Below are 26,944 nucleotides of genomic sequence, written 5' to 3'. Positions count from 1 at the left end.
CCTTATTCTTTTAGAAGGCCAATGACTCATACCGCTAGACCAAAGGTCTTTTGGTAATATTATTGAGGTGTTTACATGGTAAACTGGACATGTCATACAGATCGGGTAATATCTATACTATTTTATAAATCAGATTTATCAAAAGTGTTAAAAACAGTTTTTAATGCTCAAAGTATTATACATTTATGTACAAAGTCTTAAAAACAACTCATAATGCATTAAGTACTACTACTTTATGCATTCAATCTGAAAATCTCTTAATCTACAATTAAAATAACATATAGTACAAGTTACCAATGTACATTATTATTTCTTCTTTTTATGTTCTCAAGATACTTTTGACACATTTCACTCATGCCTTCACCCTTTCATACCTCTATGTCTTCTTCCCATCCTCCAAGGTGAGATTCAAATTGATATTCACCATGAATTATTAAAAGTTCTCCCATTCAATTGCTCTAAAACTCTCGGTCTGGTTCTCGATCTCTTGATTCTTTGCTCTTGGTGCAAATCGAACATATTTATAGAGTCGTTTAAATATGTTTGATTTTAAATATATTGTATTTTAAATCGTCACACAATTTTTTTTCATCGATACACTATAATTGGAACCATAACTCTTATTTATTCAAATTGTATTAATATGTAAACACCAAGTGTAACTTATATCATCGTTAAATCTAGTCTAATAAAACCAGTAAAACTTTAAAATCGTTAAAATTTAAGGCTCCCGTAACATTGCATGAATACACAACTAGTTTTAATAAAATAATCGCTGAAAAAACACCTACTCGATTTGAATTGAAAAAAAAAATAATATTATTAGTTTTAAATAATTGACATTTAATAAAATTGAGTCAAGGAATGGTTAAATGGGTCTGACATGAAATTCAATGAGATCGGACGAACAAACACGAGAATTTCTCCGAGTAACAAACGTCATCGTATTGTAGTCGTGGTTCAGTAACTTGACATCCCAACAACATTTTCTGTCAACATTGGTTACAACAATACGAAGCCATCATTGTGCTCATCAATGCCAATTTCACCAATCATCATCACACCACTCACATAGGAACCCAACTTCTTTTTTCCTCTAATCTATCGCTCTCACTGGTCAATTTCGTAAGCATTTTCATCTTTTGAGTTTAGAAATTATGTACAAAATGATGCCCACCTGATGTTTGATGAATTGTTTGTGTGAAGATGGGGAAGCCGAGGTTGTTGCCGGTCACTGAAGTTGATTTGACCACGGTCAAGTACGATACCGGAGAAATTGAAGGTCTTTTTTCTTGTGTGCTGTACTTTTTTCATTGTTTTTGTGATTAGTTGTGAAATGAAGTTAATATGTGATGTTTTAACTTGTTGGGTTCGTTGCAGCTCCTCATATAACTGGGTTATGGCTGAAGTTTTTTGTCAAGTTAATTGAAATGCCTTTGATCGGTTCTTTGATCATTGGTCACTTGAAGAAACAAAACAAAATGAATGAGGTGTGTTCTAAACTTCTAATGCTGATGTTGTTGGAAATTTTAGTGGGTTGAAAGTTTGTCTTCGATCCCATATTGGTAGATAGAGTTTTACCACCATCAACATGGAGTTGACTTTGTCCGTCCAACGGGTGTAACTAGACCTGTCAAACTTCTCGAGTTTCATCATATCTTGATTAAGGATTTGGTAGTTTCCAGTGTCCATTATGTTATAAAACCTTTAAGAATGTTGAAAATTAAATGGAGGTTAAAGATTTAAAAAATTTATAAAGGTTAAAACTTTATTTGTTTCGTCTATCTTACTCCATTTAATTTTCAATAGATGTGTGTCTGTGATCAAAGTTTCCAAATTGCATTAACATGTGGTTTTCTTAAAGATTTAAAAAATTTATAAAGGTTAAAACTTTATTTGTTTCATCTATCTTACTCCATTTAATTTTCAAAAGATGTGTGTGTCTGTGATCAAACTTTCCAAATTGCATTAACATGTGGTTTTCTAATCCAAAATCTGTTCCATATAAACCTTATTAGATAGTTGGATGCCATACCACCCTTTACGCTTCAGCTCTGGTCAGATTTTATGAATTTTGATATTCTAAGCATGACTCCTTTGAACTTAGAAGTCGGAACAATTATCTCAACTGGGAGTGCTTCTTTTCTGTTGGTTGCTCTATTTGATATTTTTTCATCACCATTTTCATCCCAGAACTAAGAACTTGCATCACATGATTAAGGTTTTGGAATCTGATTGTATCAAAACGTTGAATGAAATTCGAATGCAAAGAGAAAATGCTGCTACTTGATGGAATTTTGTAAAATGCTATGCTAACAAGGATAGTCTTATGGTTTTATTCTATGTTCTGGTGCTCTGAACAAAGCATAGCAGAACCAATGGTAGTTGCAATGTTGGGAATTAGAAACTAAATGCTGATTATTTTTTGTTGTATACACTCTAACATTGGATATTAACCAGATGTTAAGAGATACCGTGATACCAGAACCACCAATGTTTAGACCTGAGTTCCCTCCTCAAGGTTTGACCTCCTTTGGATTCTAAATTGTTCTTAATGAGTTGTTGATTATATATGTTCAATGTTAACCCCCCCCCCCCCACAACAAAAAAAAAGAACAAAATGAACTTTTTTCCAGCATGTTGGAAAAGGTAAGCTTGATTTTGGTTCTTCAAAAGAGAAAGTTGATGGCCTCGTGGTCAAAGAGTTATGTATGATATAGGCCTTGGTGTCAAAGTGCTTATGCATAAGCTTCCATAAACATAGAAGTAATTCATTCAGTTTGAAATAGAACCAGAATCTGGAGTGGTTTTTCTCAAAGAAGATGGAAGATCTGAAGACCGTGTTGAATCAGCCTTGAAATGTCTTCCCCAGTATGATTCTGCTAACTATCACAGTTCTGACTCGACTCCATTCTGCTACTGGAAGATTCGTGATTATGCAAATTCTTACAGGAAGGGGCTTACCACCCCATCAACGGTATATCACCTACAAGTCACTCCACATTCTAGTCCACTTTTTATTCTGCTAAAAGTGACATCCTTTTCATGGACTAGGTCGCAGAATATGTCATTTGTGCAATTGAAGAGTTCAGCAATAAGAAACCCCCAACACCTCTATTGATTTCCTTTAATGCCGAGGATGTAAGAAAGCAAGCTGCAGCTTCAACGCAACGGTTTGCGGAAGGTACATATGCTTCTATATTGAAATTAGTACTTACCGATCACCCATCTCAAGATGTACTTCCAAAAACTCATTCTTAGTTGATTTCCATATTCATTTTTGGGTTGTGCAGGAAAGCCATTGTCGATATTAGATGGCATCTTTGTGGCAATCAAGGATGATATAGATTGTTATCCCCATCCATCTAAGGGTATATATCCAATCTTTTAATTTACCTAAATATTCTTCAGCACTGGTCACATCTAGCTTAAGTTGCCAACAAACAGGTGCAACAACATGGCTTCATGAGGTACGTGATGTTACAAAGGATGCAGTTTCTGTATCAAGGTTACGGAGTTGTGGGGTGATATTGGTGGGGAAAGCCAATATGCATGAATTGGGAATGGGAACAACTGGAGTTAATCCGAACTATGGGTAAGGCTTTATGACATTTTTAACAAATAATTGTGTCCTTACCCTATTGTGGATGGCTATGATTTCTTATGCCTTTCTCAAATTTATTTTCTTTTTCCTTGTAATCTTATACCTGTGATTCAAGTTGTTATCTGCACGTTAATAGATTGTTCGATTTACATACATACATGTAGCTTCATGAGTAGGACCATTAGCTTATGAGGCATCCTCACAAGGATAATCTGCAATATGGTAACCTTCTCTCATATTTGTTTACCTTCCCAAGAGGGGAATTAAGAGATTTTTTTGTCAAAAAGCGGGAGACTTTCTAATTTTAGTAGATTGGTGGAGTTGTGATTATTTTAAAGGCATGCAATCATTCAACTTCTTATTTCTGGTGCCTCCATGTAACACCCCTAAAATAGGAGACAATTTAAACTTGTAAAATTGAAACGGACTAAGATTTGATCAAATATAATCACCCAATAAAAAGGGAAATGGTATGAGAGTTTACAAATTTAAAGGATGGCAACAAACAACCTAATAATCTAAATCACTTCTAGATCTAGATTACAAATCGGGTGTCGTTACAATCCTCAAAAGAATAGATGTATCAATAGTAACTCCACAATTGACTTCCCAAAATATTGTCACCCAAAAAGGCCTCTACCGGCACATACCGCTCCACTCAAGTCTTAGGAGCCCCACCACTAAGTGAACCTGATATACATGTCATTTAAGAAAAAGTGTTAGGCTTAACGCCTAGTGAGAACAAACATTTATTGAATAAAGCTATAAAACATTAAAACGGAAAGCATAGCTTTAAATCATGACCATTTGTATATTAAAATAATATTAACCCTTGGAAGGGCGTAAATCATCATAAGATGACGGGGCATACCTGATTTACCATTGACAGTGATAAAACACAAAAGTAAGTCACAGTACAATGTTATAGAGCTCCTACTATGGAACATTGGTCATCAAGTTCAACTACACACAGTCAGTAGTTTGAGTCCCCCAAATGAACTAAGAGCGAAAGAGTGTTACGGGTCACACATTCATCGAGTTCAACCACCTACTGTCTGTAGTTTGAGTCCCCGGAGATATGATTCCCATATCTAGCTACGGGGTGGGATTAGTTATCCCATTTTATCACCTTAAGTCGACTTATATGCCTATGGATCCATTGCATCTAGTCTTACATATATATTTCTCTAGATATGTCAAACCATACCCAACATGTAAACATTTGTTTCCCAATAGTCATCAAATAGGTAAAATTTCCATATCAATTAGAACCAAAGTTATGAACAAAATACATGTGGGCTCTAAAACTCCTCAATACTTTGAAATAACCATCTCCCATATATTTATTACCATTCCAAACACTTGTTTTATCAAGATATATAAAATCCCCAAAATTCCCAAATTTGACCTAGTTAGTCCAAAATCTTTCAAATGTGAAATACTTGAAATAAAAGCTTTAAGTACTAAAATACAACATTTTAACATGTATATGGTTTAGAAAAAAGTATAGGATGAACTCACAATACTAGGTTTTAGTGAAAACTTGGAAAATCAAGGAAACCCTAGAGAATATAGAGAAATTGAGTTGTTTGGTTCCACACTTGAAGCTTTCTTCTAGGCTCCTTTAATGCACAATAACTTCTTGAGAAATCCCCTTAAATGAACTCTAAATCGAAGGGAGAGGGAGAAGTATGGAGAGTAAATGAGGAAGGAAGGAGGTAACGAGTAAGAGGGCCAAGCCTGGACCAAGGTTAGCAGGTAGTGGCTCGGGCTTCCTGTGGGGCGGCCTAGGTTGCCCGGCCTTGTTCACACACACCTCACCATCCAGGCGCCCTTCCCGTACACGGCTTCAGCATCCGGGCAACTTAGCCCATGCGCCTTAAGACGCCTCGTGTGTGGCCTCGGCCACTGAGCGAAATTTCTTGACCTGCACAAAGAGGGCGAAACAAACAGTGGGTTAGATGACCTTTCCCGCGGCTTTAGCCGTGCGGGAAGTCGCTCAACGTACTAGAATCCTCAAAATTTCACCATTTTTTGATCTTTAAACCACCAACACAATGTAAGGTCATAATAGCAACATTAAACCAGTAATAACTTGCTATTACAAATTTAAACCGATAAAATCCAAAGACTCTAGATTGAAAATAAATATGAAGAATTGCGGGTATTATACTCCACATGCAGACACCTGTTCTTTTCTTTCTCTTGCCAATTTTGGTTCCCTTGGTTGTTCTGTATCACATTAAAAACACATTTTCATGACAGAACTGCTAGAAATCCACACGATCTGGATAGATATACAGGTGGATCATCATCAGGCCCAGCAGCTATTGTAGCTTCCGGAATATGTTCTGCTGCACTGGGAACAGATGGCGGAGGTTGTATGCATATCACATGAGGATTTGAAGATTAAGCATTGATAAATTGTATTAATTCCCCAACCACTAATAATGATTAATGTTAAATTCCAGGTTCAATTCGTATTCCTTCTTCCCTTTGTGGTGTCGTGGGATTGAAAACAACATATGGACGTACCGACATCAAAGGGTAAGTTTTCGATTCAAATCATTCATTGACTTTGCCGTTTCCTTTCATCACTATTGTTTCTTATTAAGGCTGTCTCTGTTAAGTAAGAGCTAGTAAATTAGAATATCGCAACTCCCTTCCGATTTTTGAACTTCATTGGAGGTCCTTGCATTTGAGCATCTATTGATTATCAATGGACTTTTTGGTGCTTGATGTGCTGTGAATTACAGTATGAACTTTGTAACAAGAATCGGCATGCTCTGGTACCTGTTGCATGGTTAGAAAATACGTATCGATAATGCTGAATGTATCATGCAGACTTCCGTTGGGCCAATAAGGGTGGCTTTGTCTTTGTGCTAAGTGTATTAGTGATCCTTTAGTGGCCTAAGATACTAGTTTTTCCACATGTCAGCAATCGTTTGTTAGTACTTTAGGAACTTCATTGCTGCTTACACTATTTAGAAGCAGTTTTCTACATGTTTCTTGTAAGCGATCCAAGATGCTACAAGTCAACATGAAACAAAACGAACAGGAAGGATGGGTTTTGGGCCCTTCTGGTTTACCTTGCATAAAGATAAGAACCAAGTGAAGTGTTAAAGCTTGTTTTAGAGAGTGTGTACATTGTGTACTCTAGGTTTTATGAGACATATTCTTTGAACCCCAAAATACTTGCATGACATGAGTGCTTTGCTGCTTTAGGCTAGTACTTTGTAAAACCACAATACATAGACATCACAGGTGCATAATTTTCTACTTTAGAAGTTATGTTTCTTTTGGCTACCTTTGACCCACATAACCCGTTCTGACCCTTTAGATCCTAACCATATATCTTGTCAAGACCTATCAAACCATAGAGTACCTAGTATCTCATCTTCATCAACTGATTAGTTTCACCTCCCTGTCAATCTGACACATTACCTGGTTAATAATTTCTAACATTTCAAGCATTCTTTTGCAATTCTAGAATATATGAGGTTTTCTAACCTCCAGAAAGTTCAAGAATCATGTTTGAATTTTTTCAGAAGAAGTTGAGGGACTTTTGCAATATGTTCCATCCTCTGGTTCAATGTAACTGCGGTCCACCTCTATTATGGGTTCTTCTCACCTGATTTGGTTTTCTTGTAGTCAAAAGTGGTCTAGTGGATATTTGTTATTGCAGCCTTTCTTTCTTTTTTTCATCTCTCGGGACAATGGCCGAGAGGATCATGTGAGAATAAAAGTTAAGTTGAGAAGCATAAGAAGGGATCTGGACCCTTGATCATTTTTAATCTCACCCACACCCTATGAATTGCGCTTTTCACAGGAATTGATCCGGTGCATCTCAGTAGTGTTGATCTTCAATTAGGATTGATCCAAGGGTGGAGATCCCTTCTTACCCTTCTCACCATAACTTCCATTTTCACCGGAACCCAACCCATGGTAGAGATGGGAGAAAGATGATGATGGAGACAATGGCAGGTGCTTGGCCTACCCTCCCCGAAAAAGAGCCTGCTTAATTGACTGAAGGATGGGGAAAACTAGAACAAAGCTATCAGTGTGGTTCCTTCACTGAAAAAAACCTTAGAGCAGTACATACATAACCACCGCCAAGGCATGTTAAGGTTTACTGCTGCCAGACCACATCAGTTCCAACACCTAAGTTTATCAAGATTCCTTTTTTTTTTTTTTGTTTATTTCAGTATGGTGCTAAGTTTCTCAGTATTATCTTGCTCCTGGTGGTTCCTCCTCTGGCTCTAGCACATTTACAACAATCTCCTCTTTATCCTCTCCTCTTGGTTGGGCGGTTTCCATGAAGCATTCTGAGGATGAGGAGGAGGAGGATTCACTTGATGAAGATGCATAAGTTGTTAAGAGCTTAAGTGTAGAGCTCTCTCCACCAAGTGATATAGAGGCCGACTCTGGCTTTGTTGACTCTTGCTCTTGATGAGTAGGCTCTGGCTGTGCTGTCTGTTTGTTGAGGGGCTGGTAGCTCTAGCCGCACCTCAACTCTGTATGTACCATCTTTGGCTCATTTTTTTTGTCTTGTGCTTGAGTGGTTGGCGCAGGCTCTTGATTTGTTGATGTGGGGGCAGGTACAGAGGAGGAGGGAGCAATATTTGATTGTTGCTCTGGCTGTGTGCTCTCCCCCTCTTGATGATTTTGAGGACCAGAGTCATCCTGGTCCTCATCATCGTCAAGATGTCTCCTCTTCCTTGAAATTTCTCCACATGTAAAGCCAAGCTTCCTCAACTTTCTCTTCTTTCTCTTCTTTTTCTGTTTGAGCTCTGTGGGAGGCATTGCCTTCACCTTCTCATCGAAGAGCTCTATGATATCTGCCGCCTGTGTGGCCTTTGTGATCTCTACATCCGCCCTGAATTTGAATGCAGCCAAGGAATGGCGCATTTCTGCTACAGATGTTTTGGCTGTGTTGTTAAACTCGGACGTGAAGTCAGCCACTCTTTGGAGAAGACGATCACCCAGAGCCACCATCTCTGTACGGGTGATATAGTCTGCAGGGGCGCCAACTGGGATGAGATCTTGCTCATTCATCTTTACGATGTCCTCTCTGAACCTTTGAAATTGGTCCATAGAGACAAGTGTTGTTGGCCTGGCCTCCTCCCTCTTAGAAAAGAAATAACCCTTTGCAGGGTTTCATTAGTGCTCGCCGTCAATTCCAGAGATCATTCGATGCGAGAAGCATTTGTTAAAGACTCAGCTCTCAATGTTGCAATGGATGATTTCATCTGAAGCAGATGCATAAGTTGATGGCTCTGCACGGGCCATTGTAAGTTTAAGCTCTTCCAAGGAGCACAGAACAAAGGTGGCGAAGGTTTGGAACTCTCCTTTCGTGACATATTCTGTTGGGGTGACCTCCGGCCCAACAGAGTAAGTCCTTGTCCCAAGGACACCTTCATTTATCTATTTGGACGTCGAACATGGAAGGATTTCCAGCCGATCCTCGTATCTCTGCATGAGGAGAGGATACTATGGTTGTTCCGTCATAATGAACTCTTCCACTCAATTTAGAGTTGGATGGAAGGTCATCAATGAGTGGACTTTGAGTTTGGTCGAAAGTCTCAAAGTCTCGTGCACCTAAGTCTTGCTCTGAACAATTTGGGGATAGCGCTAGTGCAGAGGAAACAAATTCCTCTGTATGGGATGGTATCGTGGCATGGGGAGACATGCCACTTATCTTTTCAAAGGATTCACCATTTTGAGAGGATGAAGCCTGAAGTGTGGTTTCCTTTTGGCTATATTGGCCAGAGGCAGATGCGACCTCTGGCTGGCTAGGCTAGTGCGGGTTTGAGGCGTGCACCTCTGTTTCAATGATTCGTGTTGCTCGACCAACTGAATCAAATGATGTGCTTGCACTGGGAGTTGGGCTTGAGAAGTATATGTGCTTGTTCCTAGCTCCCTCTTGCTCTGGCTCCCCCTCAGCTTGAATATCTCCTCCTCGTCACCCTCTTCATCACTAGAGCTCTCTTCATCAGAACTCTCTTCTTCTTCTTCCTCTTCCCTTGTACTCTCTTCTTGTTGAAGTAGAGCATCTTCTTTTGCTTTCCTCTCCCTCTCCTCTTGTTCTTTCCTCTCTATCTCAGCTCTTGCTCTCCTCTCTTCTTCTTCTTTCTCCCTCTGCGCCCTCTCTAGCCTTGCTTTCTTGGCTTGTTCCTCTTCCCTCTCTTTTCCTCTTCTTCATCTCCTTTTCCCTCTTCTTCTTTTCCAACTCCCTCCTTTCTCTTTCATCTCTCTCCATCTCCCTCTGTGTTCCTTCTCTGTCTCTTGTTCTCCCTCCTCTCCATCAACGGTTTCCCCTATGCGTGTTGGGGTTCGAGTCACTGGTTTTAGTGACTCGCGTACATGTCTGTAGGCTCTCTTCACCTCCCTCGTCTTGATATATGCCATTAGCTTCTTGGGGAGTGGCCTTGCAGGGTATTCGTCTTTGTGCAGAGTAGGACGGTAGGTAGAGAGGATGTTCACCTTGACCAGACCATGGGGCCTGATATGCATGGAATTTCACTCTCTTCCAATCCAGGTCTTAGGAGAAGGCCTATAAACCTGGGGAATAGCAGTGCAGGCAAATCCTTGCCATTTGACTTGTCTAAGGTCTTCTTTGCCACGGCAACCTTGAACTCGGTGTAGAGGGTTAAGGAGTAACCCAAAGGCAAATCAAAGTATATCCCATACAGCAGCTGTAGGATAAGGAGTAATACGAAGGCAAATCAAAGTATGTCCATGCTCCCAATTTTTCCGGTTAGGGCCTGTTCACCAATGTGAACAAAACGTTCCACATAGGCAGCACGAACTGGCGCCTAAATTGGGAGGGGTACTTGATCTGTTGGTTGTACCCCAACCAGCTTAAAAAATCCAACAATTTCTTCACCTGTTGGAAGTGGAGCATATGCAGGCAATCCAAGATCTGTCTTCATTGGAATTCGCAACACCAAGGAGAAAAGAGACCTAGAAATCGTGACTTGACAGAATTACTTGTTTTCTGGTATGTAAAATTCTCCTACGATTTCTTTCTCATTGGCCATTACCTCACACATTTGCCAATACTCCTGGATGAATCTCTCAGGGACTTCGTCGTCTATATTGGTCAAGGATGGGTTCAAGAAACGGTGGTGAAGAACATCCACCACAAGGTGGTATTTGAACTCAAAGTTGTCTAGGATGAGATGTAGGGCATGGTTATTGGGTTTAAGAGGTAGGGGAATCACATGATGGTTTGTACCTTCAATGGATTTTATTGTGGAGTTTTTTTTTGGGAGTTGTTTGATTATGAGGATGAAAACATTTTTAAAGGTTAAGGTTTAAGAACAGGTTTTTAAAAAGATTAGGGTTTCTGTTTGCAGGTTTTTAGAACAAGGATGGATTTAGGGTTTATCGAAGATGATTTAGGGTTTCTTGAAGGAGAAACACAACTTACTTGGAATCGAATATGCTTTTGAAGATTTGGAAAGGGTTCAAGTTCTTGATTTTCGTTGAAGGTCTTTGAAGATCTTGAAAGTTCTGTGCAGATTCAATTTGGAGATTTTTGTAAGCGTAAAGAACAAAAATGGGATAATTTCTCCTTTAAATAGGGAAATTAACAAAGGCACTCGAGTGTGATTTTACCCAAGGGTCGGTTTTTCAATCGTTTTCCCCCCCGACCTAATAGGGGAAAGCCATGTGGTCTGACATTTGCGGCTCACTGTATGCGTCCCGCCTCCCTTATTTGAAAAAAATTAGGGATACAGTCTGTGACCTTTCAAGAGTGACCCCCATTTAATATTCTTATTTTAGTAAGAGATTTGTTTTTAAAAAAATGCACAAGTGTTTGTCAACCAGAGCTTGATGATAAGAGTGAAAATAGCTCTTGGTTTGAACCAACATTTAGAAAGAGACATATCCTTCATTCTAATTTGGAAGGATAAAGAGGTTCATCATATTTTAAGGATACAGAAGTTCTGTACTTAAAACTAGATGGTCATTAAAGAATGCGTGTTTTTCAACCAGAGCTATTGATTAGAGTGAAAATATCTCTTGCTTGAACTTAACACTAAAGAAGGAAATGAATACAAGTGTTTTTCAACCAGAGCGCTATTGATAGGAGTGAAAATGTCTCTTGTTTGAACTTATTCCTACTCTCCGGTTTATAAAGATATAGACACCAAGTTCTTGGAGACAGAGGCTCTGTCTTTAAAACAATGGTCAACAAGGATTTTGAAACCAGAGGAAGTTTTGTAAGACAAAACTATGAGGATTTAACGATAGAAACATACCTTTAGTGCTTCTGGGTGCTTATCAGTTCTGAATGACTTCACTTAGCTTTTTTTTGAATAGGTCTTCCCCCTTCGATCCGCGGGATATATTTTTATTTCATGGTAGGGCTAGGGGCAGGGTGGTTGTAAATCAAGAGGTTAGGTAGGTGGTTGAGTCGAAGCGAAGACCAGCCTACTCGTGATCTTCCTTTAGCTGGAGTTCTTCAGTCACCTAAGACTTTTCCTAGTCCACTTTAGTTGATCAAGAGCTTTGTTCAGTGAGCGATACAGAGACTCATGGTTGGACTACGCAGATTCTATGCCATCATGAATAGATTTCATGAGGCAAAGGCTCTTTATAGTACATACAGAAGTTTTGTATATTGAAGATTCATGTCTCCCCCTTGAATGAAGAACTCTGTTTGTGTACCTTCCCCTTAAACTATACTTGGATCATAAGATGATAAGATATGACGAGTTATAGTTTAAGGTACAGAGGCTCTGTATAGTATATACAGACTCTCTGTATGACAAGTTTTAAACGATTTGACAAAATTTGACCAAGAGGCTCTGCATAGTTCATGCAGAGGCTCTGTATCATGGACTTGGTAAAAATAGATATATGCTTAATATGAATGCAGAGGCTCTATCTTAACATTGTAGATTAAGCATACCCAACTTGCTAACCAAAAAATTGAATCTCTTTTCATCAAGAGCTTTTATGAATATGTTTGCAAGTTGGAAATCTGTGGAAACAAAGAACATTTCAATTGTACCTTTCTCTACATGGTCCTTGATGAAATGGTATCAAACATCAATGTGCTTAGTTTTGGAATGTTGCACAGGGTTGGCTATGATGGCTATAGCACTTTCTGAATCACACAGAATTGAGATCTTGTCAAACTCAATACCATAGTCTTTGAGTTGAGTTTTCATCCATATGACTTGTGAAGAGCAGCTTGCTACGGCTACGTACTCTGCTTCTGCATAGGATGTTGACACACAGTTCTGCTTTTTGGATGTCCAACTCACTAACTTGTTTCCAAGTAGTTGACTAGCCGGTGGGTAGGAAACCTTGCCCGCCAACTAAAAAGAGCGATTGAGAGTGGATTTCACCAATTGTATTGATCGTGGAATATCATTGAGAAATAGGATCCTTGGGTTTCCGAAATAGTTTAAGAAGAAGTGCTTCAAATCATTGCTATTTTACTCGGGTAGTACGCCTGGAACAAGAAGGTTCGTCTGGACTTCAACTCCCTGATGTGCTCTTTCTATCGAGCTTACATCCTGCATGGTGAGAATCTGTATATGCAAATAAATCAAAGCCAGAATGCTTAGGATACCAAAGACCCAAGAATTGAGTCCCTTTGATGTATTGAGCTCTTGTGGTGGATTTAAAGCTTGAATGATCTCCTCTGAGTTTTGATTAGAATGTTTTTCCTCAGAGAGATCCTTCAATTTTAAATCATTAAATTCGCATGGATAGGTATTCACATCATGTTTATCTTTTAGCTTAGATGAGGAGCATTCAAAAGTCTTTTTGGAATTTTCCACTGGATTGCTTTGTTGAGATACAGAGTAGTGGTCCATGGCCTCAAGCAGATCTTGCTCGAAGACAAGTCTCACTTTCTCTGTGAACTCATTTAATAGGCATGGATCCAAAGTCTTGAAAAAATCATCTTTAGGAACACTTTTGTCCCTTATTTCTGTAGATATAGGCTTGAGATCATCACCTTTTGAGGTTGAAAGCTCTTGATCATGATTACCAAAGCTAAAAATTTCTTCTTTCTTCTGTATGTTGTTAAAATCAACTTGTTTTGGTTCAAGCATACCTTTAGTAGAAGAGTAAGAGATGTTTTTGAATTTAAGCCTTCTAGCTCTGGCTCCAAGTTTTGATTGTTTGAAAGGTGATGGTTCATGCAGAGCAGGAAAATCAGGTTTTTAGGTCTAGGTCTAGGTCTAGGAAAATCAGGTTTTTAGGTCTAATAGAAAGACAGACTTAAGAGATGTTTTCTTGTTCCATTTTAGGTCTAGGTCAACATAACTTATCCCTGTCTTGTCTTGTTGAGAGTTGATTTTCTCATACACTTGTTGAACATCTTGATACTTTTTGATCAAGAACTCTTTTCTCTGTAAATTCTGGTGCAAAAATTCCCTTTCTTTTTGAAAATAATTTTTGAGAGCCAAGGAGTTTAGTCTATCACGTTCTTATCCTTCTTTTGCATGGCCTTTTTAAGTTCAAGGACCTCTGTCTTGAAAACATTCTCTTTGGAAAGTTTTGATTTTAAAATGGTATCCCTTTCCGTAGAGAGCTCATTTTTCTCTTCAGAAGCTTTGTAGTTTGAGAAAATCTTTTGTAAGTAAGAAAATGCTTTGTTCTAGTTCTGAGTGTGCAGAGCCAGAGGTGGAACATACTTGGGACTCAGAGCCAGATCCAGATTCTTCTGCTTCATCATCAATAGCCATTCCACAAAAATGAGCTTGGGCATCCTCATCTGATGTAGAGTCAGAGATCCAGTTTCTTGTTCTGCCATAAGGCTCCTCTGAGGACGGTTGTACTTGTATTTGTTTTTATGGTACGCATCATTCTTAGTCAGAGGACCCTTGCAATCCTTTAAGAAATGGCCAGGTCTTCCGCATCTGAAGCATCTGTTTCCGTGCATCTTCTTATCCGGCTGTTCTTCCTCCTTCTTCATGATTTGAGGAGGAGGGTTCCTTGGCTCGTACGCACGTTCTTTACTCTTCTCATTCCATTTGTCTCTTCCTCTTCTTTCGAATGTCCTTCCAAACTTCCTTTGGAATTCCTTAGTGATGAGAACTAGAGAATGTGCAAAAACACTGATTTCATCGTCATCAGAGTTAGACGATTCATTCTCTTCTTCACTTTCTACCACCAATGCTTTCTTTCTTCCCTTCTTTCTTCTCTGGGCCTTCTTTTGCTAGATAGCTTGGCATAGCTAACATTTGCATTTCTTGACCTTACCTTTGTCATTCTTGTACTTTGTCTGTTCTCAACTCTTACAAACATAGCTATTTATAATACAAAGAAAGGGGGATTATTGAGGGGATCAACCAACCTCAATTATTTCCCACAACCAACACACTTAGCCGACAAAGAAGAGTAGTCGACACCATTATTGAAGATGAAAAGCAAATAGTGACAACAACTTTTCTTGCTTTCATAAAAGGCAATTGCTAGGTCAGGAAGTTGAGCATTTGTTATATGAAGTCAAAAGACTTTCTCAACTCTTACAAACATAGCTATTTATAATACAAAGAAAGGGGGATTATTGAGGGGATCTCTCAGAGAGGTCGTATTTCTTTGGGTTGGTAGTAATGGAATGCTTTCATTATCTAAAATGAAGAACATTTTGTGGTGCTTGCCTATATCTTTCAAAGCGAAGGCTAACAGACCTGTTTAGCCTATCGTTGACAGTAACACGTGTTGGTGCTTGGATGGCTATCTGCTCAGTTGGCCTTAATTGCCAACTCATTCCTTCAAGTTCTTCGATGCTTCGTCGTTCACCTGGTATTGCAGTAATACCATTGGTGGATAGATGATCCACAACGTCATTGACGTTATACTGGAAGCCCATGTAGCTAGTATTGGACAATCTTCCAGTTATAGCCATTGTGATGAGTAGATTACTATCTCCTCCTTGCCAAGTTTCATAGCCATGAGTCTGTATGACAACTTCTACATGATGGTGGAAATCGCCAGTACTAAGTACCGAATAGTGCTCGTAGACTCTGTGTCTGATTGTACTCCTGTTGCTTGAGTAAAGTACTTCTGCTGGGACGAGATTTGCTCGCCTTTCCCTAGAGATTTCCAGTTGTCTCTCCAGATCAACAGCTGTTTCCAATGTTCGGTTGTATTGATTTCTTCCGAAAATTCTTCTTGTTGCCTGTAGACTCTGTGTCTGATTGTACTCCTATTGCTTGAGTAAAGTACTTCCGCTGGGACGAGATTTTCTCGCCTTTCCCTAGAGATTTCCAGTTGTCTCTCCGGATCAATGGCTGTTTCCAATGTTCGGTTGTATTGATTTCTTCCGAAAATTCTTCTTGTTGCCTGTGCTGCCCGATATCGATTACACTGAAACTGCCTGTAATAGCGAACCTGATAGATAGATTTCCTTGGAGTTGTAATAGGAAATGGAACTTTGAAACAGTGATGCCAACCATGGAGGAAGAATCAAGTACCAGCTACCAACCGCCACCAGAAGGTGTTAGAGGACCAGCGGTTTATCCACCAGCAAGGCAAACTCCTTATAGACCAAGCTACCAGTTTGGTTAGGATGTCTTTAACCTTTTGTTGAAATTGTCTAAATCTGGGGTATGGGAGGACTTCATCTTTGTTTTCTTGGACATGCAGAGCAGTGTGATTTGAATGGCCTTAGCCTACCATTAATACTAGCTAAAGAATGCTTTGATTCAATAGCTCTGATACCATATAAAAATTCAACCAGGAAATTTTTATACTTAAGATACAAAAGAGCAAAGACTAAAACTTTAAGTATCTTAAAAACTTGCGGAAGCTGAAACAAAAGCTTAAAGATCGCTTGATATTATACAAAGATTTCTTTGAGAAGAGGTGTGTTCTCAACTCTTACAAACATAGCTATTTATAATACAAAGAAAAGGGGATTATTGAGGGGATCAGCCAACCTCAATTATTTCCCACAACCAACACACTTAGCCGACAAAGAAGAGCAGTCGACACCATTATTGAAGATGAAAAGCAAATAGTGACAGGTTATTTGCTTCCCACCGCACACGTACGAAAATAAGAAATAATTCATATTAGTGGAGGGGTCCATTATTTGGCTGCTTCTGATTATTGGCAAGACTTTTATTACATGCGGGACCTTCGTGCGCCACGTATTTCTGATCGTGGGGTCTTAACCCAATTGACGCTGAAGTCATCCCACCCGTCATCCTCTAGAAGAATGCTTTGCTGAGAACATTCTTCTCCATCGGAGTCAACCCAGTAATCCACTTGGATTCGTGGGTCAATTGGTTGTTGTTTGTCATTGGGCCTATACATTGTTTCGGCCCAGTCGCTGGCATAAGGCTTCAAGTTCGATGAGAATTCTTCGGGCTTCTCGATTTTGCATTCGAACATCTTCTTTGTGGTCTCCCCAGTGGTTGTCCTTTCCTGAATTTCCGAGGCATACTTGGGCTTTGCATTGAAGTATGGCCTGGAGTTTTCGCATGGACTTAACTGCATCACTTGCTGCTGCGATTTCAATGTCTTGTGCAACGGACCTCCATGAACTGGATTCTGATAACTCGACTGCATTTTGATTGGATCGAGTCTAGTAATATCGGTATAAGGCTGCTGGGTCTTCAAAAGAGTAGATAGTCCTTGTGAAGATTCTTGGTAAAGGTCTGAAATCTTCTTGATTTCTTCTGAGATTTTCTTCATATTCTTCAGAGAGATATCTTGGGACTGGAAGGTGGCTTCCTGGAAAGTTGCTTCGGCCGAGCTGAAAGCGGCTTGAGTCAGATTCTTCATTCCTTCTGTGCATTCCCCTGCAAAACAAAGGTTAACTAATCTTGAGAGTGAGTCGGCTAGCAGATTCTGCTTTCCATCTATATGCTCAAAGTGGATTTTAACTCCAGTGCCTGTAACAGCATCTTCAAATTTCATCCACCTAACCCTTGATGACTTGTTGCTATTGGTTTTATTATGAAAGCTTATGATAGCTTGGCAGTTAGTTCTGAGGGTTATTTCTTTTTTATCAAGATAATAAATCTTGAGCTTCTCAAGAGTGTTAATGCAGGCATTGATTTCTGCATCAATTGTGGACTGATTGGTGTTGAATTTGCCACTTGCATATGCACAGACCTTCTCCATGCTCCGAAGGTCATCCTTCTTCTTCCACTTCACAACTCCTCCCCATCCTTCCATGCATCCATCAGTTTCCAAGATTATGTATGCGTCGTCTGGAGGAATATCAAGATCAGGCAAGTTCTGTACTTGGGCCTTAATCTGTTTTATCAAACCATAATCTGATGCCTTGAGTCTCTTATCACCATGGGCATTGGTTTTCTCATACAGGGGTCATAAGAGAATTCCAAGCTTTGGAATGTGTCCTCTGGCATAATTGAGTATACCAAGGAAAGATCGTAGTCCCTTTTTAGTTCTCATCTCTTCTTCATCAAAGTTGACAATTTTCTTGATGATATGCTGTTGAAGTTTCAAAGTTCCATTTCCTATTACAACTCCAAGGAAATCTATCTATGGGACTGCAATTTTCATCTTTGTAGGTGACAAGACCAACCCATTGTCTTCACAGATTTGCAGTGTTTTCTTCAGATGTTCTACGTGTTCTTTTTCATAACTTTCTTTCTATTTGTTCTATGGCTTGATCCTTGATCATTTGTTGAACCTGCAACGTCTTTTCCTGCAATTGTTCCCTCAAAAGTTTGGAACCTGCATCACTGCCACCTGTTGAGCTTTCTTCTACCTTTAACTGTTGCGATTTCTTAACAGTCATAGTTTTGCCCAAATAGTTGTGTGCACATAGTGCACATGCCGTGAAATGGCACTTTGGACAATGAAGTCTGGACATGTCTGTTGTGAGGATGCCACAATAATAGCACAAGGTGTAATTAGTGACCTTGTTTTCCTCCCAATTGTGTTGAACATCAATCGACCCAAAGACAGGAGCTGAGATCAAAGGGAAAGAACGAATGGTCTTCAACTACAGAACGTTGAATGACAATACATACACGTTAAACAAAATAACTTATCAATAAGATCATCCCTTTCATGCTTTCCCTAGAGGCAATTGAAGCTACTGAGGAGTTAGAAGGATCAGCCGTTGGATTCACCGAAACAATGTATAGGCCCAATGACAAACAACAACCAATTGACCCACGAATCCAAGTGGATTACTGGGTTGACTCCGATGGAGAAGAATGTTCTCAGCAAAGCATTCTTCTAGAGGATGACGGGTGGGATGACTTTAGCGTCAATTGGGTTGGTTCAAGACTTCTCTCTTGGTTAAGATCCTTATAGAGGATCCACCCACGAACAAGACCAGATGTCTCTCTGAAGAATATGAAGAAAATCTCAGAAGAAATCAAGAAGATTTCAGATAGCTTCCTTTGATTCAGAAACTAGAGCCAGAGGTCCACCCAGAGAGACCTTGTTTTTCTGTACCTCTTTCTCTTGTGCTTGCAGAGTTCCATAGACATCGTGCAACGTCCATTGCTCCAAATCTTGATTTGCTTGGAGGGACATAGAAAGATTTGCCCATTCTTCATTTAATCTTTTTAAGAACAACATGTTGTTCTCTTTCTGGGTTCTAATAACATCACATTTTCTACATTTATTGATCAATGTGTTGAAGCTGTGATAAGTCTGTTCTAAAGACTCATCAGGAAGATCTTGGAAACTGTTGTACTTATTTAGGCATTGAGCACCGCGGTTCTTTCTCATTTTGATCCCTCCTTCAAGTTGGTTAGCAAGTTGATCCCATAGATCCTTTGCAGAATCACATGCATCAAAGGACCGGGAGAATTCGTTGGGTAGAATCATGATGAATAGCCTTTTGGCTTTTTGGTCAATTTCTACCCTTCGCCTGTCTTTATCATCCCAGTCCTTTCTCTCCTTAGGAGCACGAATGGATGGAATTTCTGCAGTAGTAGGCGTAGCAGATATTCTAGGTATAATGGTCATGGGTACGTATGGTTCATTTTTAATGGATTCATATAACTCAAGGTTCGAGATCTTCATAAGAATTAATCATCCGAATCTTCCATTAAGGGTATTCATTCTTTCATAAATGGGTATTTCCATGGGTTTGCCTTGGTATCGTGTTCATACCGTTGTATTGAATGATCCCAGACGATTGCTTTCTGTTCATATAATGCATACAGCTTTGGTTGTTGGTTGGGCCAGTTCAATGGCCCTGTATGAATTAGCAGTTTTTGATCCTTTTGACCCTGTTCTTGATCCAATATGGAGACAGGGTATGTTCGTTATACCCTTCATGACTCGTTTAGGAATAACCAATTCATAGGGCGGTTGGAGTATCACGGGGGAGACTATAACGAATCCGGGTATTTGGAGTTACGAAGGTGTGGCTGGAGCGCATATTGTGTTTTCTGGGTTGTGCTTTTTGGCAGCTATCTGGCATTGGGKGTATTGGGATTTAGAAATATTTTGTGATGAACGTACAGGAAAACCTTCTTTGGATTTGCCCAAGATCTTTGGAATACATTTATTTCTTGCAGGTGTGGCTTGCTTTGGTTTTGGTGCATTTCATGTAACAGGCTTGTATGGCCCTACCGTACTCCAGCTTGGTAGTTTCCACCGCCTGTCCAGAGTTGAGCCCTGGGATTTGACGGCGGACTTAAAAAGCCACCTACAGACGCTTTACGCCCAATCATTCCGGATAACGCTTGCATCCTCTGTATTACCGCGGGTGCTGGCACAGAGTTAGCCGATGCTTATTGCTTCTTCTCCGGGAAAAGAAGTTTACAACCCGTGGGCCTTCTACCTCCACGTGGCATTGCTCCGTCAGGCTTTCGCCCATTGCGGAAAATTCCCCACTGCTGCCTCGCGTAGGAGTCTGGGCCGTGTCTCAGTCCCAGTGTGGTTGATCATCCTCTCGGACCAGCTACTGATCATCGCCTTGGTAAGCTATTACCTCACCAACTAGCTAATCAGACGCGGGCGCTTTGTAAGGAATCCAACACTATACATTGAATTTCAAGTTTGATTGGACATTGTTCAATAAAGTGATAAGAAGACGAACTTGAAGTTTTGAAGATGAGCAACGAGCTCTGTATGCGAGGAACACCACTGTGTCCGAGCAATCTCTGCATCCGAGCTCTTGTTCCAGGCTGCTTTCTAGACTAAATCCTCTTGACTAGAGCAAGAGGCTTTTTACTTACACTTTTGGAATACAAGTCTAACAAAACGACTTCTTGTACATGCACTACATGCTTTGAGATTTAACAATCTAAAGGTCATAGCATGTTGATAGGCATAAGTAGCAAATATGTTAGCACAAGACAATAAATTTGTTGCTGGGTATAGAACAAGTAAATTGGTGGGCCATATTGTGTTCATTAGAGGACCCACTTGTGTTAAAATAAAGAACCTTTCTGGTAGCTGTAGAAACATGAAATGATAGGCACATGGTACTGATTATTGATACATTTTCCCTAGAAAAACAACTGTAGAAAGTGTGATTCCGTTACTTTCTTTGTTTCCCTTTTCATTGATTTATTTATTTACCGATATTTGTTACATATTTCTAAGAATTTAGAGGTAGTGGGTTTGATCAGGCTGTAAACCCATGACCTTATGTCCTTATCTTACAGTTGAACTGATGGAAGGGTATATCTGAGGTTTTTCTTATTTGACAAAATATCTTATCACTTGTTTATCTTCATCAATATTCATGCAGTGCTCTATGTGATGGAGGGACTGTAGAAATTGTAGGTCCAATTGCATCCAGTGTTGAAGATATCATACTGGTGTAAGTAACTTGTACATTTTAAAGTCTCTCTACATCTTGTTCAGCCCCTAACATAGGATATGTGGATGCTATTTGCTGCTATATTCCGATATGAAATACTCTGTTACTATCTACCATAAATTACTTTACACATGCAACATCATCTGGCTGCATAACAATATTAAGTGTGCATGGTATTTCTGTTTTGGCTTTTGATGTGCCTGTTTACTAATCATGTTACCTCTATGTCTTACTAGTATTATTTAATCTAGGGGTTGCAAATGGGGCACATTTGGTTGGATTAGATAACGAGTGAAAACAAGTAAATGGGGAGTTGAATGTTGATTCTTTTGAAACCAGTCAAAAGGGTTGCAGGCCAAACGTGATGACCCCAACACTGTTTTTTACCGACTTGTATTTTATTGTAACACTAATTTTGACAGGAACACATTTATAGAATAACAACAATCAAATTCGAAATAAAATATTTTAACAAGCATGTCAAGGTCTTGAATATTTTCATAACTTATAGTTGAGATTTAAAGCATTGTAAATAATTGGATATGGACGTCAATATAATTCCTTACATCAACTTCATTTTTTTATTTTTCTTCCTAATGTAAATTATGTTTTTGCAGGAGTACTACGAAAACTTTAATGATATATTTTGTTGTAAAAGAATATTTATTTTATTATAATGTTAAATAAACTACATAAATGAATCAAAATATATAAACAACTCATGAGGCGTAATTTGGTCATTTTATCTGTTCTATCTTGTCCAGTTATGTCTTACCAAATGCTGAACAATTTTTTCTGTCTTATCCTGTGTTCTATCTGGATACCAAATGCATAAATGAACAATTTAATTTAGCTTCTTTCACATGTGATATATACCTAACTACACAGCCTAGACTACTATTTTTTTGGATGTAAACCAAATACTTCAGAAATGGAAACTAAAATACAATAAACATCAACGGGAGTACAAACTCATATAGCATATTCCTGGGAGATATTATAGTCATCACAACCTTAAAATAGTTGGTATTCGTAGCAAAACTAATTTCTAGAGGCCTTGTAGGGTTTAAAACAAGTGACGGTTTGCCACCTCATTCCCGTGGAACTTAACTTGCACGATGATGACTGGCCATATAATTGCTAAAAAAAATTGTGTAAGCTTTATTGTATTCTTTCTATTTGCTACCTTAATGCCACGTACTATTTTTCTTAGGATTGAACCATTCCATTTGCTCCTCTCTAGCTATCATATACAATAATTCTATCAAGTACTTTTAAGTCGCAGGGTCAGTGGCTCATAAAAACTCCTCTTTATCATTTGTATTTCTTCTTGCTTTTCCACCATACTTGAGGTTGATGTGGTGTACAGTGGACCCTTCACTATTTGTGTTCTCTGTTCTATAAAACAGGTGTGACTCATAAGAGGCACGAAATATTACACAGAGCGGAGTATTGTTCTGCTTCTAGTTTTATCTCTGCTACAGGAGAAGTAGGTGATTCTTTTCTAAATGAGTCAAGATAATGTGTAATTCAAACAGAAGTGATATTGTTAACCATTACTTTTTTTTTTTTTTTGCACCATCTTTGTCTGCATGATAGTGAATTATGCATGCACTGAGCTTTGTTAAACCAACAATTAGGAGTTATCATCTATTCTCAGTCTCAGAGAAAAGAGTCTTGCTTATTTTTTTTCTGATGGTACGTTTATTATGGTGAAGTGTACGATATCCTATAAACTTTTAATTCTGCTTCAAACATCTTCCATCATGATTTTAATTATTTAACTTTGAAAAGAAGGCCAACTAATTGATATGGGGCTGAATTATGTTATTGTTTTGCTCAGCTATGCAGCAATCTTAGGATCTTCTCCTGCTGACAAAATCAGTCTGCGGCCGGTAACCAGATCACTATTAAATACTCCTGATATTTTTTCTTGATCTTCTAGCATTTTTTATCTATGTTACAAGGCCCAAGAGAAAATGCCATGCATTATTGGATGATGGAAGTTTTTATATTTGATATTTTCTACTTATACTTAAAGCTCAAGGGCATATTTTAAAAGAAAAATGAGAAGTGAAGTTCACCAAGTTTATTTATTTGTTCTTTCTGGCTCCATAAAAATGGCACTGATAACCTCAGTTATGTATCTTCGTCTTCTTTATCAATTTAATTGTAAATGTCCATGACTGTAGCAGACAAGCTTGTGCTGCTGCTTCTTAAATATCAGTAACATACCTTCTCTGCCAATTTATTTGTTTTTTCTGCAGTCCGTTCCTTGTTTGCCTGATCTATCATCACAAGAGAATTCCAGTGTTGTGGGAACATTGCGATTAGGGAAGTACACTGAGGTGGTCCCTCTCTACTTTTGGGTTTTCTATGCACAGCATGAATGTCTCTTTGGACATTAGTACTCACTTCATGTCTGTCTGGCAGTGGTTTAATGATGTATTCTCACCTGATATCTCAAATAAATGCGAAGATGTTCTTACTATGTTGTCAGAAACTCATGGGTGCAATGTAAGTATGTTTTTACGTATATGAATGTTGTATGTCATAATACTTGAAATGTAACTCATGTATCCTGTAATCTGCCTTTCACATAGGTCATAATACTTGAAATGGTCACATCAGTTAGTTTGTATCTATTACAAATAATTCAGTAAAATTCTCCAGAAAATGAAGTATCTTGCACACTCGTATTCATGCATTTGTTTAATTCTTTCAACGTTTGTTTTTCAAGGTAGTAGAGATTGTCATACCGGAGCTTGACCAGATGCGCACATCCCATGTTGTATCAATTGGTTCTGAAGCAGCAGCCTCATTAAGTCCCGACTTTCAGGATGGGTATGCCTATTTGGAGCTTTTAGGGGTTCTATTATATAAGTTCCAGTGGTATATTCTATGTTTAGTATGATTGGCCTATTGGATTGCTATCCCCTTTCTAATAGAACAATTTTACATTACTTTGTACTATTTATTACTTATACTTGGTTCCTTCTATCTTATATAGGAAAGTTAATAAACTTACATTGGATTCGCGCATTAATTTTGCACTTTTCAACTCATTCACAGCTTCAGATTATGTTGCTGCCCAACGTCTAAGGTGAGGCTAATTTATCAACCATCTCTTAAATCGTTGTCTCTAAAAATGGCTTTACAGCCATCATGCCTATCTAACCTAAATGCCCACTATGCATTTTGACTGTTACGGTTAAACACTCTCTCTGCCCTGAAGAAAGAGTCCACTTTAAAACAGTTTATTTATCACAAGGAGTTCTATTTCAGAATTCAACACCAAGACAAATTTATGTTTGTAGATTTTTCTTCTTTTATAACAATGGATAGAATCAATTTTTTAATGCAAAATCTTCATCCAATGTACACCTCCCCGTCAATCTTAAAAAGGGCAGAAGCTGAAACTCAGACTTGATTTTTGCCCTGGCTGAGTGGCTTTGTATCAGCTCCTATATATGTCTCATTAGTGCTGGTTGTGGATCGAAAAACACTACTGATAAATATTTCTGTAGGGAGATAGCTTCTTCCTCGAGCATCTTTTGGCACAACAAATTCTTTTTTGTTTCATAATCTTTGAGTCCTTTAACATCACCATACCCGAATTGCCCAGGTTTCTAAATGTAAGTTCGATGAAATCAAATGTATGCATATTCAGATCTCAATGGCTTCTTTACACTTTATAAGAGAACCCTAGTCTAACTCTATAGCGTAAAAATAGGGACTATAAGCTAACAACTTATCAGATAGTCGTAATCCTATTATTTACATATTTTCAACATCCCCCTCTCAAGTCGGTGCATAGATATCATACATGCCCAACTTAGTTGTGAGAACTTCAAAAGTTGGCCGGGATAATCCCTTTGTCAAAATATTTGCAATCTGATCTTTTGTAGGGACAAATGGTACATATATAGCTCCAGATTTTGTGTTCTCTTTTATAAAAACGTCTGTCAACTTTCGATCATGTTGTAACAGATTGTTTGCAATACATATAGCAGCTTTGTTATCACATAATAACTTCATAGGTAGCTTGTTTCAAACTTCAGTTCTTTAAGTACTCGCTTTTTCCATAGTAGCTCACATATTCCGTTTGTTATTGATTGAAATTCCGCCTCTACACTACTCCCTGAAAATACATTTGCTTCTTACTTCTCCATGCCACTAAATATCCTCATCAGAGCTCGCCCCATCCTAATGAGCTCGGTCAGCATTTTTCCTTTCCAATCATGATGATGTGTTAATCAATATAGAACCAAAGTTGTTGAACTTGATTGACATTTCATCAGTGAGAAGGTGAGAAGTGAAGTAGTGAAATTGGAATATGTCAACACTAAACAAAACAGATCACACACATCCTCACCAAAAACTACCAAGTCCGATCATTGATCATATCCAAGTTGGGACTATGTGACATATACTCTCGAGTTTGAGGGGGAGTGTTGAATGCGGGCAGTTAGGAGAAAATATATAGAATAAAAGCGAAGGGTGTGTATTGATTTTTTTATTTCTCAAGTACTTTAGGAATACATAGTATGTATTATTTAGGAATAGAATGCTATTAATCTGCATATCTGTTTTCTATCAAATAAAGCCATAGAAGAATCGCTTTAATTGTTCAAATAGTGGGACTGAAAAGCAGTTCTTACTTAAGTATCAACTTGTGTTCATATGATCCATTGCAGGCGCAGGATTATGTACTACCACATGGAGATTTTCAAGAAGGTTGATGTCATAGTTACTCCAACAACTGGGTACGTTCCATTGTAGTAAATAGATTGGTCTTGGTTCTTCCATAATTTCATACTGTTGTCATTTAATCTATATGGTTGATTTCAGTAATCTAAGCATGATATATTTAATTGTTTATAGAACAACACTTCTTCGTACTCATGGGGTTTTGATAACTTGAGATTTTGCATCTGATGTTTGTTTTTCTTCTTTTTAGCATGACAGCTCCTGTAATTCCCAAAAGTGCACTTAAATTGGGCGAGTCAAATATGAAGGTTACAAGTGAGTTAACTAGCAAAAATGTCATTATGTGAAATTCAGTTTGTAACTGATTGACGCAATTATCTATTTTCTGCAAATGTCATTGATGTGTGTTGATACATAAATTTTTTTGCAAAGTGAAAATTGCAATTTTATGTGGTTCAGACATGTCCCATTTCTTAAGTTCTTATTTGGTCTTTTAAACTTTTAGTCCCACCGGGACATTGATTGTGTTCGATTCTCTTTCCCTTGTATCATCATTGCTTACTAGTTCAACTCTATTTTCCTCTAATTTATCTTGAGGGTACTGCTCGTCATTCATGCAATCTGAAACTTTTTATCATGTCTTTCAGGCAATCTGATGCGTTTTGTCTTAGCTGGCAATCTTCTTGGGCTCCCAGCTATTTCTATACCTGTAAGTACTGTTTAATTTGCATTAGTAATAACCAGAAAACTATTTGATCTTATTTGCAGTAACAACATTTTCAATGAGAATTCACACCCATAAGCTAGATCAACAATTACTGGAAATTTTCATATTTTGCTGTACTGTGTGGGTGTGTTCTCTTTTTTTCTTTTTCTTTTTTTGGGGG

At 38.5% G+C, this 26,944-nt stretch overlaps 1 protein-coding gene across 3 annotated transcripts in view; it reads left to right on the top strand.

Moving 5' to 3' along the window:
* Nucleotides 1-910: 910 nt before the first annotated feature.
* LOC112516588 (fatty acid amide hydrolase-like) overlaps nt 911-26,944 on the top strand; it is a 27,471-nt gene continuing 1,437 nt past the window's right edge. Inside the window, exons 1-19 of one of the 3 annotated variants that reach the window (XM_025123719.1) lie at nt 911-1,125; nt 1,207-1,282; nt 1,381-1,490; nt 2,461-2,521; nt 2,790-2,977; nt 3,055-3,184; nt 3,294-3,371; nt 3,448-3,595; nt 5,870-5,982; nt 6,076-6,151; nt 21,276-21,347; nt 23,191-23,242; nt 23,615-23,695; nt 23,781-23,864; nt 24,088-24,191; nt 24,358-24,450; nt 26,045-26,113; nt 26,308-26,372; nt 26,705-26,766. In XM_025123719.1, coding sequence (XP_024979487.1) covers nt 1,207-1,282; nt 1,381-1,490; nt 2,461-2,521; nt 2,790-2,977; nt 3,055-3,184; nt 3,294-3,371; nt 3,448-3,595; nt 5,870-5,982; nt 6,076-6,151; nt 21,276-21,347; nt 23,191-23,242; nt 23,615-23,695; nt 23,781-23,864; nt 24,088-24,191; nt 24,358-24,450; nt 26,045-26,113; nt 26,308-26,372; nt 26,705-26,766 — 1,662 coding nt within the window. In that variant the 5' untranslated portion in view covers nt 911-1,125. Of the gene's footprint in view, nt 1,283-1,380; nt 1,491-2,460; nt 2,522-2,789; nt 2,978-3,054; nt 3,185-3,293; nt 3,372-3,447; nt 3,596-5,869; nt 5,983-6,075; nt 6,152-21,275; nt 21,348-23,190; nt 23,243-23,614; nt 23,696-23,780; nt 23,865-24,087; nt 24,192-24,357; nt 24,451-26,044; nt 26,114-26,307; nt 26,373-26,704; nt 26,767-26,944 lie in introns of all 3 variants that reach the window. The other 2 variants (XM_025123721.1, XM_025123720.1) reach the window with 2 other exon arrangements.

Source organism: Cynara cardunculus, assembly GCF_001531365.2.
Source record: "Cynara cardunculus var. scolymus isolate 2C chromosome LG 8, CcrdV1, whole genome shotgun sequence".
Taxonomy (NCBI): domain Eukaryota; kingdom Viridiplantae; phylum Streptophyta; class Magnoliopsida; order Asterales; family Asteraceae; genus Cynara; species Cynara cardunculus.
The sequence above is the reverse complement of the archived record's forward strand: the minus strand, read 5'-3'. Positions and strand labels throughout refer to the sequence as shown.